The 16,296-nt window shown below is 35.8% G+C and overlaps 1 protein-coding gene across 2 annotated transcripts; it reads left to right on the top strand.

Moving 5' to 3' along the window:
• Positions 1-4,344: 4,344 nt before the first annotated feature.
• LOC139825189 (uncharacterized) lies at positions 4,345-16,108 on the top strand. Of its 2 annotated transcripts, XM_071797724.1 has the most exons (5): positions 4,350-6,509; positions 10,646-10,848; positions 11,089-11,439; positions 12,071-12,151; positions 13,485-16,108. In XM_071797724.1, the coding sequence occupies exons 1-5, from the start codon at positions 4,628-4,630 to the stop codon at positions 13,683-13,685; spliced, it is 2,718 nt and encodes a 905-aa protein (XP_071653825.1). In that variant the 5' UTR covers positions 4,350-4,627; the 3' UTR covers positions 13,686-16,108. The 2 variants fall into 2 exon arrangements, with proteins under 2 accessions (XP_071653826.1, XP_071653825.1); XM_071797725.1 differs by lacking the exons at positions 12,071-12,151; positions 13,485-16,108 and adding an exon at positions 11,864-12,064 and having other exon boundaries at positions 4,345-6,509.
• The last annotated feature ends 188 nt before the right edge of the window (positions 16,109-16,296 follow it).

The following is a 16,296-nucleotide window of genomic DNA, read 5'->3' as shown; positions in this document are numbered from 1 at the left end:
GTCGATAAAATATACATATGGTTTGTAAATATTTGCTATGTTACCGATTATTACCTATTGCATATTGAAAGTTCAACATGTCGTTCCGCACAAAATAAAACGTGACAAAATAACATATTTGCGCTGAATTTTGTAGGAAAAATTCGTGCTTTGCTGTGATACATGACGTACATGACCCAGTTTCCCAAGTGCTCTGTGCAATTTCTGCTCTCCTGCGCGAAAATTGATATCTACGCACGGTCAATAACCGATATGGAATTTCGAAGAAATGTTTTATTCGCTGACATATCGCTGTTTTGCGTGTGTCGGTATCTATCAAAATCTTCGATATATTTCCGTGTATTGGAATTCTGTCAATATTTCGATTTGCGATCACGAAGAGAGATAGCGAGAGAGGAGTGATTAAAAAATAAATTTAAAATAAATTAAAATTAAAATATGGAATAAAAAACAAAGTTTATATATACACGCGTCGATTACACGCGTGTACCTGCGTAAAAGGATTATTTGGATTGAACACGCTACGTAAATACACGAATGAGATTAAAGTTGAAAATAAAAAATCTAATAAATTCTATCGAGAGATCCGACTCGAAATTCGTTGCGACACTTGCGATTATAAGAAATATTGCGACGTTCGTAGAAACATAATAAAATGCATTCACGGATAAGATACACGTGCATGCGTTTCTCTTATTGTCTCGATTGTTGAAAAAAATTTGGCGATTCGAACACTGCGCACATTCATGTAGCTTTGTGAACAACGACGTTGTGTATGCCCACGCGTACTATTTCAAGTCCTGTCATTATATAATGGAAAAGAACACGGGTAAGATGATCGTAGGAAGACGTAGACAGACGTGTCATCGTGTTTTCGAGTTCTTGACGGACGCGAAGCGCGAGAAATCCTCTCGCGACGTTTTCTCGCCCGACCGAATTAAACGCGCTTACTCAGCCGTGGCGCATTGTAATGTCACTGATGTCGGATGGAAATATCGCGCAAAATCACTATCGAGACACAAGCTGATACGGCAATTAAATGTGATCACGTCCGCAAATGTTTTGTATGTTAATCGTCGTCCTCATATCCGGCAAATTTTAATTAAATCCGTGCGAGAAAGCAGTGCCAAATATTCGAATTGGCTTTTTTGAACTGCGTTATATATATATATGCTGATGCATGTATATATGTACATGGATTTATTTATCATGTTATTTATGACATTTTTTTAATAAATAAAAATGACATATTTTCTTCTTTAATAAATAAGAAAGAGAAAGAATTTAATTATAAATTAATAATATGGAAATTAATGAATGAATTAATCTATAAAGTTCTATCCATTTCTACGAAATAACTTTGTCAATTTCTGCGTGCATGTATTTCAAACTATACACAGACAATGTGAGAATGCGTTTTCATCGAAACAACAAGCTCTTATCTCGTTCCATTTATGGTTCCATCTTAATTATGATGGTAGTTATTAATGGGTGTCGCGCAGCATTACTACAATGCCAAGTTGAAGGAATATTGAAAACAATCTTGTTCTGGTGGAACGTAGCAGATGAAAGCACGCTTCTATGAATTGTATTTATGTGGTCCATAAATTACAGTCGATCTCGAAACGCTAACGAGATGACAGGAGGATCGCATAAATGTCTACCGATATTTAGTCGAAGAATTCTGTTTGAACATAAATTGTCCGATTTATTTTTTACGAAAGAGTCTCGCTTGTTACGAGTTCGACATTATTTGAATACGTCGTCATTCCTATTTAATTTCTACATTTTTTTTCTACGAAGAACATTTGCATAAGAATTGAGTTAGATCAACGATTTTCAGCAAAATAACATTATCTTGACATTTTTTACATACAAATATAAAACTATCTGAAAAATACAGTATTCTTTTTTAGCCTATCAATTTAAGTGTATGAAAATGACTGTTTTAAAATATTTTTTCTTCATCGACTTTATTTAATTATCTTATTTGAATTAAGTCACTATTACATGAGATAATAAATTAATCATTCTAGATCATTATAATTCTGCATTTATCTTGTTAATTTTCCATTTAAGGACGTTCTCCGGAAAATCGATTTTCTCTAGATTTTCTTGAAACTATGAATATACGTTAATTTAGGTGTGCTTTATGCGTGATATAAATTTCAGTATACCTCTTGCGATATTAAAAATCGAGATACTGAGCTTCAAAGTTTCAACTTTTAACATGGGATTCCTATTCCGAGCTATTGTAAAACAGACATTGTAATGAATTGTAAAAAAAGTTTTCTCTAAATGTTTTTGAAAAACTAGTATATGATGCTCCATAAAAATAGAAATAATATGCGATAAGTGTCAATACCTTTGCGATACTCGTTTTCGAGAAATACTTGTGTAAAGTACACGATTTGATGAATTTTTCGCTCGGTTCAGAGTGACAGAAGAGGAGAGGCGTCAGTTACTTGATAACGCCGCATGAGTTCTCACGCGTGAAGTTGACTTCTTATTTTTTAGATGTTATTATGGCTGCGTTCCTTTTGATGCTTTCAGCGCTGTAAGCATTATTCTATCTCCGTTGCACATTGAATATCAAATAGAGATGGAGCGACGCTTTCAGTGCTGAAAGCGTCAAAAGGAACACAGCCTATATATGTAATATTTTGTATATAAACAATTAACTTCAGTGCTATGAAGTACGTGACAAAAATTTATAGGCTCTTTTGTATATAACGTTCGTATCCAACAAACGCAAAATATAATGCCCGTTCTAGACTGGAGGATGAGCCGACTCTCGGCTCATCCGCCTTCTATAGTGTACGTGACATAAACTATACATAAACTATAGATTTTTACCCGTCTACACCCCACTCACTCGGATGAGCCGAGAGTCGGCTCATCCTCCAGTCTAGAACGGGCATAATTGCTAATTAATACAGGAGCAACACGTAATATAATGGATGTCATGCTTAATTAATGTCGAAGTGAAATAACTCTCTTTTATTAACGCATAATATGTTACATTACATTTCTGTTAAATATAGTTGCAATTTTTTACATGACTAGGAGGTTAAAACTAAAATCTACATTGTATGTAATTTTTATTATATTTTCATTATATTACATGTTACATTTTATTATATTGCAACTATGTAACTGTTATACAGGGTGATAAAAAAAACTAAATACCATAAATTTGTGTGATGAAAGAATAAGGGACCAATACAAGCATTTTAAGTATAGGAACCATGGGTCGACGACACTTCGTTACGGCGCTACACGCGTTTAAAGTTTCACTGCGGTGCGGAAAAACTTTGGTACGTATCTTCAAGGGTCGATAGAGGATACAAATACAAGCATTTTGAACATAGGAACCATGGGTTCCCGGCCCTTAATTTCGGCGCTATGCAGGTGAAACGCCGCAGTGAAACTTCAAACGCGCGTGTAGCGCCAAAACTAAGGACCGGGGACCCATGGTTCCCATGTTCAAAATGCTTGTATTTGTGTCCTCTATTGACCTCTGAAGTTACCAAAGTTTCTCCACACCGCAGTGAAACTTTAAACGCGTGTAGCGCCGTAACGAAGCGTCGTCGACCCATGGTTCCTAAATTTAAAATGCTTGTATTGGTTCCTTCTTTCATCACACAAAATGGCACTTAGTTTTTCATCACCCTGTATATCAGTGTTTGCATAATATCAGATATTACGCAGATATGCACGTACTTGCTATTCAATCACAATTTCCATAATTTATAAGTTCTTTTGTAAGAGTTTTCCTTGTGTGTGTGTGTGTGTGTATTTAATTAATATTATTTAAATACGTCATGTAATCATCGTTTTTTAAATCTAATGTTAATAATTAATTTCTTAATTTTTTTCTTTTAATTTTTATTTATTTTTTTATTTCTATATTTATTTTTTTATTAATTTTTTAATCAATTTTTCATTAATTTCTCAACACAAAATGACATATTTTTGACGTGAGATGATCTGAGTAATCAGTGTATTTTCGAGCGATCCCATTAGAATTTTCGATTCTGACGAGGTCACAGGGTCAAAGGGCCACCCCGGTCTTCCAATTCTGGTGCAGTGTAAAGCCCCGGACACACAAATCGACGGAAGACGTAAGACGTAAATCGTAAGGAAATCCACTAATCAGAGTCGACTATTCCCCTCTTCTTCCCTCTTAAAGAGGGGAATAGTCGACTCTGATTGGTGGATTTCCTTACGATTTACGTCTTACGTCTTCCGTCGATTTGTGTGTGAAGGCCTTAACCTCCGAGCGGTACCATCGGACGGGTTGCGGTGGTGCAGGCGCGGCGTCGCGACGCCAAAACCGCGGTTTCGATTGCGCGTGGCATTCCCGCTCGATATTCGCTGCAGTATAAAGCCGGTCATCTGGTTCCGCCGCCGTGGCTCGTAGCGGCAAACGTCGCCCGTGCCGACGGTGGTGGTACTTGGTAGCGGTGGTGGTGGGAGCAGCCTCCGTTTTATTTCTGTCACGGCCTCGTTGGGGCCGGCTTCGCGAGTGCGTTCCTTTCGACGAGTCTCTCTACCCGAAGACCGTCAAACAACGACGACGACGACGACGACAACAACGGTGACGGCAACGACGAAGAGTCACACGATGGAAGACAGTTACACGGTTCACCGACGTCGAAAGGCAGCCGCCAGGAAGCGTGAGAAGACGCCTGATCCTTCGTCGAGGGGTGCCGCGTCGCGCATGGACACTTCGGACGATGAGGATGAGGAGAGGCGCGCCAGAATGGAGAGGATGGCTGAGGATGCGGAGAAAATGGAGCAGCAACAGAAAGAAAATAGACTGTCACAGCAGCAGAAGCAGGAGGTACCCTTGAAAGAACTGCAAAACAAGGATAAGAAAGGAGAGCAGCGTCCTACCAGGAGAAAAGACAGGACTGACGCGAGGAATTCCGCGAATGTGGATGACATGATCGCTGTACGCGCCGAGGTTGCCGCCAAGTCGGCGGCTGGAAATAGTTCGAAGACACGTGAGACTGATGCCGCAGTGATTGGCGACAACAGCACGCAACCTACGGAGCAAGTAAAGCAAGTCATCGAAGTAGCAAAAAGGGTTGATGATGGTACCACAAAGAGAGACGTCATCAGACCTGAGATTGTTCAAGGGGTAGTGTTCAAGGCTAGTATTGTTCAAGAGACGTCAGAGACGCCGAAAGAGACGAGCGGCGAGACCGGCAGACCTGTCGAAGCCCGCAAAGTCGAAAGGCGATTTAAAAGGAAATCGAAGGAACGTGTGGAGAGATATAGTCGATCAACGGATTCCAGCGATGTGGATGAAAAGAGCGAGTCGAGTCAAAAGCGGACGAAGTCACCGGAGGCGACCAGGTCTAGGACGAAAAAGACGAGCGGAAGGAGTCGACTCAGTGATCCGGAAGTACAAAAGAAAGACGCCGAGAGGTCGAATCGAGAGAAGAGATCATCAAGTCGACAGAAACTGGAAAACGAGCCTCAGACGAAGGATGACACTGAGAAACCACGCTCGAGATCTTACAGTCAGGTCGAAGACACTGACGAGGATCTGAAAACGGTAAAGAAAAGCGAGAGTTTCCCACAGAAATATGTCGAGGAGCGGATATTGAAGAGGTCCTCGATCGAGAAGAAGAAACAGATCATCCCGCTGAGTAACGAAAGCCTGATCGAGGATTTCGCGAAGGCCCAGAGAGAGTACCTGCTAAGGGAACGTAGCATTCTGGACCCGGAAACCACAAACGTGTTTCAGGACGCGGTTGAAGTTAGTTCCTTGAGGAGACGGAAATTCAGTCTGGTGTACAGCGAGAGTGAGTACGAGGACATCGTTCAGAATGTAATACAGTCTTCCAATACAGCTGATAAGAAGAAATCGTGGTTCTCTTGGTTGTCCTTTTGGCGCACTAAGAAGAAGGATGAAGATACCGTAAAAAAGAAGATTGAGGACGAACCAGATATCGTAGAGAAGAAGATTGAAGACGAACCAGATATCGTAGAGGAGAAAATTGAGGACGAACCAGAGCCCGTTCCGAAAGTCGAGGAGATCATAATGGAGAAGCTAGAAGCTACGGAGAAGATTACTTTATTGGACTTCTTCAGAGCTCTCAAAGATATTGTCGGAGAGTTTAAAACCTTCGTGGCACAGAATCCACGTGAAACTACTATCATTAGGCGACTGCGTAATCGCTGCATAGCCGGATTGCTGCTCGTAATGATCTACTGCGGCCTCGGCGGCTTCATCTTTCGTTTCGTTGAGGGTGCCTTCGAAACATTCTACAAATGCGGTGTAAAGCGCGTGAAGCGTGACTTCCTAGATACTCTGTGGAATTACAGCCACAATTTGAGGGAGGACGACTGGAAGAGCATGGCGCGCAAAAAACTGATGGAGTTCGAGGAACAGCTTCACACAGCTCACGAAGCCGGGTTACATACGTACAGCGGTCAAAAAAGTTGGAGTTTTCTGAATGCGGTCGTGTACTGTCTCACTGTCATCACCACCATCGGTGAGAATCTGAGAATACGTTAATTGTCTTGGACGAGGCTTAAGGTGGAAACAATTTCCCTGGGGAGATCATCTTCTAGTAGCCTCCTTTTATTTTTTTTGTATAATGTTGATCTTGAAAATACAAGGGTGAGTCAATAATTCTCGCACTCTATTTCTATAATTTATTAGAATAATAGTAGAGAACGTTCAATTACATCATTTTTCAACATAATCCCTTTCAATGCACTTGTTCAACAAGCTTGCATATACCCTCGAAGAAAAAATGTTTCTAGTTTGTCTCTCAGTCATGTATGCACCGCTTCTTGCACATGTTGGTTGTTGTTGCATGACAATGCATGCCCAAATACTGCTGTCCACAGTGTTCAAACGCTACATATAACATTTGTTTTTTATAGCTGAACTAGTGTACACTCTCTGTACTTCAAGTGAGATATATGTTTGAAATTTGGCGAAAGCGAAAAGGGAAGTTTTAGTGCAGTTCAGTATCTAGTGTAGAAATAAAAAATAAACCTGTATAGTCCAGATCTCGCTTCCTCAGATTACTATTTGTTTGGTTCACTTAAAGATTCCTTAAGAGGTCGTCGATTTTCCACAGACCAAGAAATGGTGCATACATGGCTGAGGGACAAACCAAAACATTTTTTTCGATGGTATATACAAGCTTGTGGAACGCTGGAACAAGCATTGAAAAGCAAGGGAAATGTTGAAAAATGATGCAATTGTATATTTTCTACTGTTGTTCTAATAAATTTAGAAATAGAGAGCGGATAATTATTAACTCTCACCCTTGTATCATGTATAAAACTTCTCAGAAAAACTTTTTCACGAAGAAGTAGCGTCTTCAAACTGAAACAGTTTTTAGCACTATATGCGTGTATATCTTATACGTCTTTATTTCTTTGATATAATTTACAAAAAAAGAAACGAAATAGACACATTAAAATTAAAGGATACAGGATACAGGAGAAAAACGATTAAAGTCCACTTTTTATCGAATTTGATCTGATTATACTATCTTACGGCATTTTCAAAAAATTTTCATAATTCTTATCTGTTGTCTTTTTTATCAAGAACAGTTATATATATCATTAGAAATAAGGCTAAAAGATGTACCATGTGGGGGAAAAATGATCATAGTTTATGCGCTTGTGGGGCAGAACCATCAGAGTTCAACATACAATGTATAAGCAAACACTATGATGCATTCCAATATTTACTGCTAGTACTTTTTTCAATACTTCCCTAAGATATTGGATGTCTTGAAACTTAAAATTACAGCTTTCTCGAAATTGACACTGATCGTTTTTGCTCTGTACCCTTTAAATTATTAATATAAATCTGAAAGATTTTTATTTTAAATGAAGAATTATATCAAATAAAGAAGAAAAGAGAAAAAAATTATTAAAACTGTATTTCTAATATACTTCTTACTATTATATTCATCCGAGTTTCTTTTCGTACTTTAAACCAAATGAGCTTAAAACAATTTCTCGTATTTTCTTCTTTTGAATTTAAAATATTCTGAAATATTTTCCTTCAAATAAATATCTATTAAATTACTATCGTTCGTAGATAGTGTTACAACTGTTCACAGTTTAATGTTCCTCCGAAAAGATGAATTAACGTTATATCGACGACGTACTTTGTTCAGCGTAACAAGGGCACGCAAAATTAAGATAATTACATTCGTTACATATATATATAGTTATATATATATATATATATATATATATATATCAGATATACATATAAAACCATACGCGTTGTGAAAGTTCACGAATAAGTTTCGTTTGCTGTAGAACGTTTTATGGGTCCCTTATTGATTTTCTAACACATAAATACGTTGAAATTCTGATGGTGCCTACACCATCTCTTGATGCAAAAGCGTCAAGAGAAATGCATGTCGGTGACGTATTTTGTTCAGCGCAACAGTGAAACGCAAAATTAAAATAATTATATCCGTTATACATATACATATCAAATAATACGCGTTGTGAAGGAAAACTCACCAACAAGTTTCGTTTGATGTAAAACGTTTTACGGCGTTCTGTATTGATTTTCTGACACACAAATGCATTGAAATTTTGATGGTGTTTACACTCTCTCTGATCAAGAAAAACGCGCACATGTCGACAAGGTAAAAATTGATTTAAAAAGCTGAAACATTTGTTTAAAATATATTTATTTAAATTGAATTTGGTTAAAAAACTAAGTAAAACATTAAGAAATGAAAATCGTTGCAAATCTAATAATAGGAAATAATGAATAAAATAAAATAGAAGATAAATAATTAATTAAGAAATTCACAATTTATTTATTTTTTATATTGTTTTAAATTCTGTTTAAATAGTTAGTACCTATTCTTTATATTATATCGTTTAGAGAGATCGTCAAGACGTGATAAATTTGGATCGTAAACGAGAAAGCTTCGGAAGCTCGACGTCGTTAACTCGCATTATGCAATGATGACAATGAGCACTTTTCCGATCGGACAAATTTGCAGAAAAAATACATTTAAATTTAAATTTATACATATTGATCGTATTCGTATAAGTGGAATTGTTCAATTGCATTTCCTGAATCATACCCAGCCAAGGCGAATGCAACCAGTTTACGAGAAAATAACCCTCTTATATAGCTCCGTTGAATAATCTAAACTTAGACTTTACTCGCGACGTGCGCCGCTTTTGCAGCGACGATTCAGAGACCGACACAAACAAAATAAACTATGATCTTACGATTTCGTTCTATGTATACGCCCTACAATTAAACTTGTATACGACGCAATATGACCATTATATTTTTTATAATAAAGTAATATATTTAATAATATTATATTATATATATAAAGTATGATATTAATTATTTATATATTATATTATATGCAATAAAATTATATTATTTTATTATATATAATTTATTAGACATTATATACAAAATATATTAAATGTAATATAAATAAAAATATACTATGCTATAAACTTTAATATGGCAACTATGGAGCTAATTTTTTATTTCAAGATAAATATGTCAGAGATAAACCCAGCATTTTAAACGTTTCAATATACACTTAACTCTCTTTTTACGCTTTCTAAGTAACGCGGTTTCTGGAAAAATTTTTATTTCTCATTATTTTTATGTTACATCAATTTAGACCTATGGTTTTAGCGATTAATCTGACCGAAACCAATGGCCGTATTGTCATGAGTGTCATGACGATTATTATAGTAAGTTGGGTCGATTAAAAAGTCTTAACTGTTATGTTAATTAAATTAATTATAATTGCTGGCGAAGTAAATGTTATTACTTGCTCGTTTTATCTCTCATGTACATATACATCAGATCTTAATTTTAATTTCTAATAACAAATTAATTAATGACACAGATATGTAAAGACTGTATAAAAAAAATTCAAATTAAATTCTCTCTCTCTCTCTCTCTCTTTCTCTCTCTCTCTCTCTCTCTCTGGCAATAAGAGCCAAGCGTGGTGTTTTACCGCTCAAATTTATTATGTAGGTGATTCGCAAATACAGTCAAATGTGGTCAAATTACGTACGTTTCGACCCTTTTTGGGGTCATCTTCAGCGCATTATCCTAACATCCTATCTAACTAATTAATGAGACTATTCTAATTAATAAAAAATTTTCAATCGGACACGTCCTTCCATACTATCATGTTGAAAAAACGAGTAATACCGTAGACAGATTATATAGGCGAATAAGTCATAATGTGATAATAAAATAAAGTTTTGTTTGGTTAATTACATATATGTGTTTTATCTTTTCATTTAAAGTTTCCATATGTTGTCAGCAGACCCTGAAGAAGTAAAACATAACCCATTTTCGCAATACATACTACGTATGTACATACAAAAGGTTTTTCGTCACATGGTTGGCCTAAATACAAGCACTTTTTACATAAGTAGATGCATACCGACCAATACCGAGTGAAAGAACCACGTAAAAAGAAAACTTTTGCAAATAGCATCATTCTTTTATGCAATTTTTCCCAAATAACACGAGTTCTTATTATACGTGATACATATATGTATATCGCGTAAAAAGGAAGTTGGGAGTAATACATGGGTGTAATAACATATTCTAATTAATTAATTGAGTGATTTTTCATTACAGGGTATGGACATATCTCACCAACTACGGACACAGGAAAAGCCATCACGATTGTGTACGCCATTTTCGGCATCCCGATGTTTCTTATAATTTTGGCCGACTTCGGTAAATTATTTACGCGCGGTATAAAGTTCCTGTGGGCATTCGTGAGAAGGTTGTATTACACTGGTAGTTGCCGTAAAGTCCGTCGCACTGCGCCCGTTCAGGTAAGATACATACTCCATGCGCTTTAAAAAAATTATCGCTTAAAGAAGAAATTAGGCCAACTTCCAAATTTCTAGAATCTTTCACAATATCTTCAATTTACGATATTGCATATTTTCAGTATATCTTTTGCATTCCATTTTTATTGCATTACTTCTTATTTTTGATCGCTCGACCGATCCATCTGGATCCATCCATCCAGTTAATTAATAATTTTATCTCGCCCACTGTGGAAATTGCAGGAAGTTATGAAGGGCATGCAACTCGTATACGATCTCGCGAAGTTTCGGCGGCCCTCGCAGATGAATCCGGAGGAGATCGAGGAGATGCAGAAGCAGCAGACTCAGCAGCCACAGACGGTCTTGAACGTGGACGCCAACGCGCCGGACACGCCGGGTACGCCGGCATTATCGGCCTTCGCCGTCGATGACGAATTCAATCTACCGATTTCGGTGGCGATCGTCATTCTCTTGGCTTATATCTTCATAGGAGCCACCCTATACTCCATGTGGGAAGCTTGGAACTTCTTCGAGAGCTTCTACTTCGTCTTCATCTCTATGAGTACTATCGGCTTCGGCGATTACGTGCCAAAGGTGATTATCCTCAAGTCGAATGTCATTCAGTCGAACCAAATAATTAATAATTAATAATAACACTCTTCATAAATTCGTAGATAAAAATTTATATTGTTATTTCTTCATCGACTTCGATAGACATGAATAATGGTCGATGTAAGTCGAGAGGTAAATCGTACGACGTTGAGATATTATTGGTTAATGAGAGTTGCTTGAGTGGAATTAACAGAAAACTAATTAGCGTATTTATCTAAGTGGCATTCTTAATTATTTATCATTCGCCATGACTGCTATATGTTAGGAATTCGCGAATTCCGTTTGATTTGCTCTTAGCCCCTCTTTGAATTCGCCTCTCGAATTTTATTTGCAATCTCACGACAGTTTCCATCTTTGCAAATGATTAATTTACTCTCGTGTTTCTTTTTTTCACGGTGGCGTTCAGATGGTAAGCCTTTTGACGTGTAAGGCCTCTCTCTCAACGAGAAGCTGTATATCACCGTATACATGTATTCGTTTCGTTGTTTCGCACAAGCTTATTTCCTTTCGTATCGTTAAATAGTGAAGTAAAGTCTTAGTTAATGAAATTATATAAATACTGCGAGATCCACGATTCGCAGAACTTAACGGATTCATTGATTGATTGATTTAGCATCCCATATACATGATGTGTTCGATAGTATACCTGGTGTTTGGCCTGGCGCTCACATCCATGTGCATCAATGTCGTGCAGGTGAGCGACAACAATTCTATTTTAATACATTTATTGCCATATTATTCATATTTAACTGACGCGTAAGTTTCAGCAAGATCTCCGTCATTCATTTGCGGGTGACAGTTTTATTTATTCCATTAAGAATGATTATTAAGTATTTAAGACAGAAAAAGAACAATATAAATTATATAAAAACATTTAAAAAACAATAAAGTATTAAAATAATTTATTAAATTTGTTACATTAAAAAGAGATTTATTGATTTTTTAATTTTTCTGTTATTTTTTTAAATTTTCTTTTAATTTTATATATGTTTTAATCACAAAAAGATCTATTGTTTGTGAATGACAGTTTTACTTATTCTGTCTAAAATTTTATTATTAAATATATAAATATACCTACATATATTTCTTTATTTAATTAATTTTTTTGCATAGTTTATTTTGTAATCTGACTTTGTATATATTAAAAACAATCGCACACGTCTCTTTGCGTCTCCCAGAGCTTAATGACGAAATCAGCTTGGCACTCAAAGTGTTAAAGAAATTATAACAAATCAAATCAAGACTAATCATTATATCAAATCAAATTAAGACGAGCTACAGATATCCATGTGATAACATAATTATATTCCTTATAATAGCTTTCAATTGAAACTAGTTTAATCAGATTAGTCCAGTTAGAAACTAATTAATTAGACTAGTTAGACATCTGCACTTGCAGACTCGTTACACTCGTATCGATCTGATACGATTGATTTAATTTTTCATTTCATTCTTGAGCTTTCTATAAATCTCTAATTATATATTTTATTCATTTTTTCTGTTTTTTTTTCTGTTTTTTATTTTAGCTAATTACTTACAGAAAATGTATGGAGTATGGAATGCACTACAATCTTTCTTAAAATATTATTAATTTTATAATTATTGTGGTAGTCACCTAAAGCAATATAATTATATCTTTCGCATAACTTCATAATTCTTAATTATGATATAGTTATAATTAAAATGCTTATTTATCATTATTCATTAAGATTTCATCATTTTAACATTTCTTCTCATCCTCCATTTCTGGATAAGAGAATTTTCATGTTAGCACATACATTTCAGTAATAATATCCAATAAATGCCAAACAGAATATTTCTATAATTAGCAACAAGAATCTCGACAGAGTACCTCGTATCTAACACAATATTTCTTATACACAGCGTATTTACATATTCGTCTATTTACAAGAAATAATGAATGTACTGATTCAATGGCCGAGGATTAAAGTAGTGATGTGAAAATACGTGGGAGAACAATACTCATTAATCTGATCGAATTAATCAGCTTAATCGTGTGTCGCCAGGTGATGCTATCGGATTCATTCAAGCAGGCGAGCCAGAAGATCGGAGCCACGATCGGCTTCGAGGTCGCCGACGACGACAACTCGATAAAACCGGCGCCGCCGCCGCCGGTCGAGGTCGCGGACGTCCACGTGAGCGCAAAGGAGTCTGAGAGCGGCGAAAAGATCGCGCCCAGAGCCAAACAGGAAGACGTCGACCTGTAGATGCATTTCTTTCAGGAAAAATTCCTACACGTCTCGATCGAGCGCTCGTTCGAGTTCGTTTCTTGGAATACGCGAAATGTCTCACTCTCTCTCTCTCTCTCTCTCTCTCTCTCTCTCTCTCTCTCTCTCTCTCTCTCTCTCTCTCTCTCTCTCTCTCTCTCTCTCACTCTCTCTCTCTCTCTCTCTCTCTCTCTCTTTATCCGGCCTTAAGAGAATAATCGTCCGAATTGGCTTACGTAACGCAATGGTAATAGGCGGTAATCACACGGCACGCACGCAATCAAGCTTCGAGGGACAATCGCTGTCAGGATCGTCTTTATGTCTGAGACCTATGGAGAAGTGCGACGAAGACATTTGACTGTTACTTATCTTCTTCGATGCTTTTCAGGATTGAGTTTGTGCGTTGTGAGTTTTGATCAGGTCCAATTAATCTGTCTCGCGGGACTCAACACTTTTATTAAGTTAAATTCTGAATATCTAAGTTCATTCTCCGTCAATGCAAAGACGGTCCTGATCGTCTCGGCGGCGTCAACAATGAAATCTTCAGAGCATTATACGCTACACGTCCGTCTATCGTTGAAATCGCATCTAATAAACGCGATTCTCTCGAGAGTACATATATTTCTGAGACGCGCGAAGATGCGGATTAGTGAATTTATGGAAACTGGAGATCTAATCGCGTCTGCCATCGTGTTTGATGAATGCCCGAAGAGATGGAGTTTTAGATGAGGCGATCGAGTTTTGCGTGTAAAATGATTGGGCATAATTCAACGAAGAGGTTGAAACGAATTTATGCGAAATAATACGCACAATTATATTCAAATCGCGTCTTGTCAGGTGAGAGTCCCGCAGATTGGGTTTGTGAATAATTTTAAGAGGCAGGTTTTAATGAAAAGTCTTGCCAATAGTACAGGTGAAATAGTATTCTGTTTCATAATTTTATTTTGCAATTTTGGGCGTGAATTTAGAATTTGGTGATATATTTATGGAATTTTATGATTACAACATATCGTACAATTGTACGAATATAAAATAAAAGATACTACATGCCTACAGAAGATATATATTTTCCTATTTTTTATGACCGCACACGTATTCCATGAAGCGAATTAGCGCAATTCTCCCAATCTGCGGTAAATTAAATGCCTGTTACAGTGATATCTCCAGTGATAGTCTGTAATTATATGAATACGATGGATTGCGAAGACCTATTTTTGTCAAAATACTACATCGAACAAAAAAAGAAATATTGCTACTCTGCAGCTGCTCTTGCCAAATGTTCGCGGGTAACAATACATCTCACGATTTATTTTTCGTAGTCTAGTGTCTATTGACAAGTATAAGAAGTATAAGTATAAGAAGAAATTGGTATTTTGTATATTCTATCATCGCGTGACTTTGTAATTACTCCATCTGAGTTGATGCTGAGTTTTGTCGCGTGATGCGAAGTTCGCAAGAACGATTCACTTCAATGACCTATTCTCGGTTTGCGAGTTTTAATTAATCGTTTATCTGCGATAAATTATTCTATGATTTCGATAATCCTCCCGTTGGGATTATAAGAGGAAGTTACGATAATGTATCATCATCGTATAAAAAGCATGTTTAATTTATGCAATTTACGTGATAATTACTAATTTCTTCAGTATGACATTTTATCTACGTTTGGAAAAATAAATAAGTGATAAATAAACTTGAAAAACTCATGTTAAAAAAATGAATGAAAAATTGCATGTGCATAAAATCATAATAATTAATATTCACATTAAAATTAATAATATATATATATATATATATATATATATATATATATATATACCTATATATACCTATATATATATTCAAAGAAATTTAAAATTTTTTAAATCCCGAATTTTGAAGATTGAAGATTCAAAATTGTCCAGAATGACTAAACATTTTAAAAAATTTCTTTTTCCGTAAATGCGAATGCGTCGTTGTAGAATATAATTGTAATAGTGAAGGGATTAAGATCCGACGGGAGAATTTCGATTTTCGTGACGGAAACAAAACACTCGTGCCTTTTCAAAGATGAGATTATTTGTTGAATTTTTACAGTAATTATATGGCAAAGATTTCTATGCGTAATACAGTTTAATCTACAATCAACACACATATATATATGCGAATGCCCGCACATATACATACACACTCACGCGCCACATACACACATCGCTATTCGGCAGGAATATTATTTTTCTTCTACATTGGAAAAAAAGCGAACAGTCTGATGAATGTATAGTGTTTTCGTCATTTTATCACTCGTTGAAAATTAAATCCATGTAAATTATGAAATTGTAAAATGTATAAATTTAAGTCACTGTAACAAGATATACAATTAATACTATTGTAATTATTATTTATCGAATTTACCTACAAATAAACGTAAGACTCGTACACTCAGATTGACATTCGCATTTATTCCTTATTATAAGCATCAATATAATTTGAATTTTATGATCTTTTATAATACTTTTTTCTTCTTTTGGTCAAGTTTATTTTTTAATATTAATAATTTTTAATAATAATCAAATTTTTTTCTTTTAAAGATAATGCCTTTTTAAAATAGTTAATTTCTTTAATAAACTAAATA

The sequence above is a fragment of the Temnothorax longispinosus genome, chromosome 2, assembly GCF_030848805.1.
Source record: "Temnothorax longispinosus isolate EJ_2023e chromosome 2, Tlon_JGU_v1, whole genome shotgun sequence".
Lineage (NCBI taxonomy): Eukaryota > Metazoa > Arthropoda > Insecta > Hymenoptera > Formicidae > Temnothorax > Temnothorax longispinosus.
The sequence above is the reverse complement of the archived record's forward strand: the minus strand, read 5'-3'. Positions and strand labels throughout refer to the sequence as shown.

Excerpts from the sequence above, each read along its gene's own strand:
- LOC139825189 (XM_071797724.1), top strand. The coding sequence starts at position 4,628 with ATGGAAGACAGTTACACGGTTCACCGACGTCGAAAGGCAGCCGCCAGG. Across the intron at positions 11,440-12,070 it reads TCGGCGATTACGTGCCAAAG|CATCCCATATACATGATGTG; the intron begins GTGATTATCCTC and ends TGATTGATTTAG. Across the intron at positions 12,152-13,484 it reads TGTGCATCAATGTCGTGCAG|GTGATGCTATCGGATTCATT; the intron begins GTGAGCGACAAC and ends GTGTGTCGCCAG.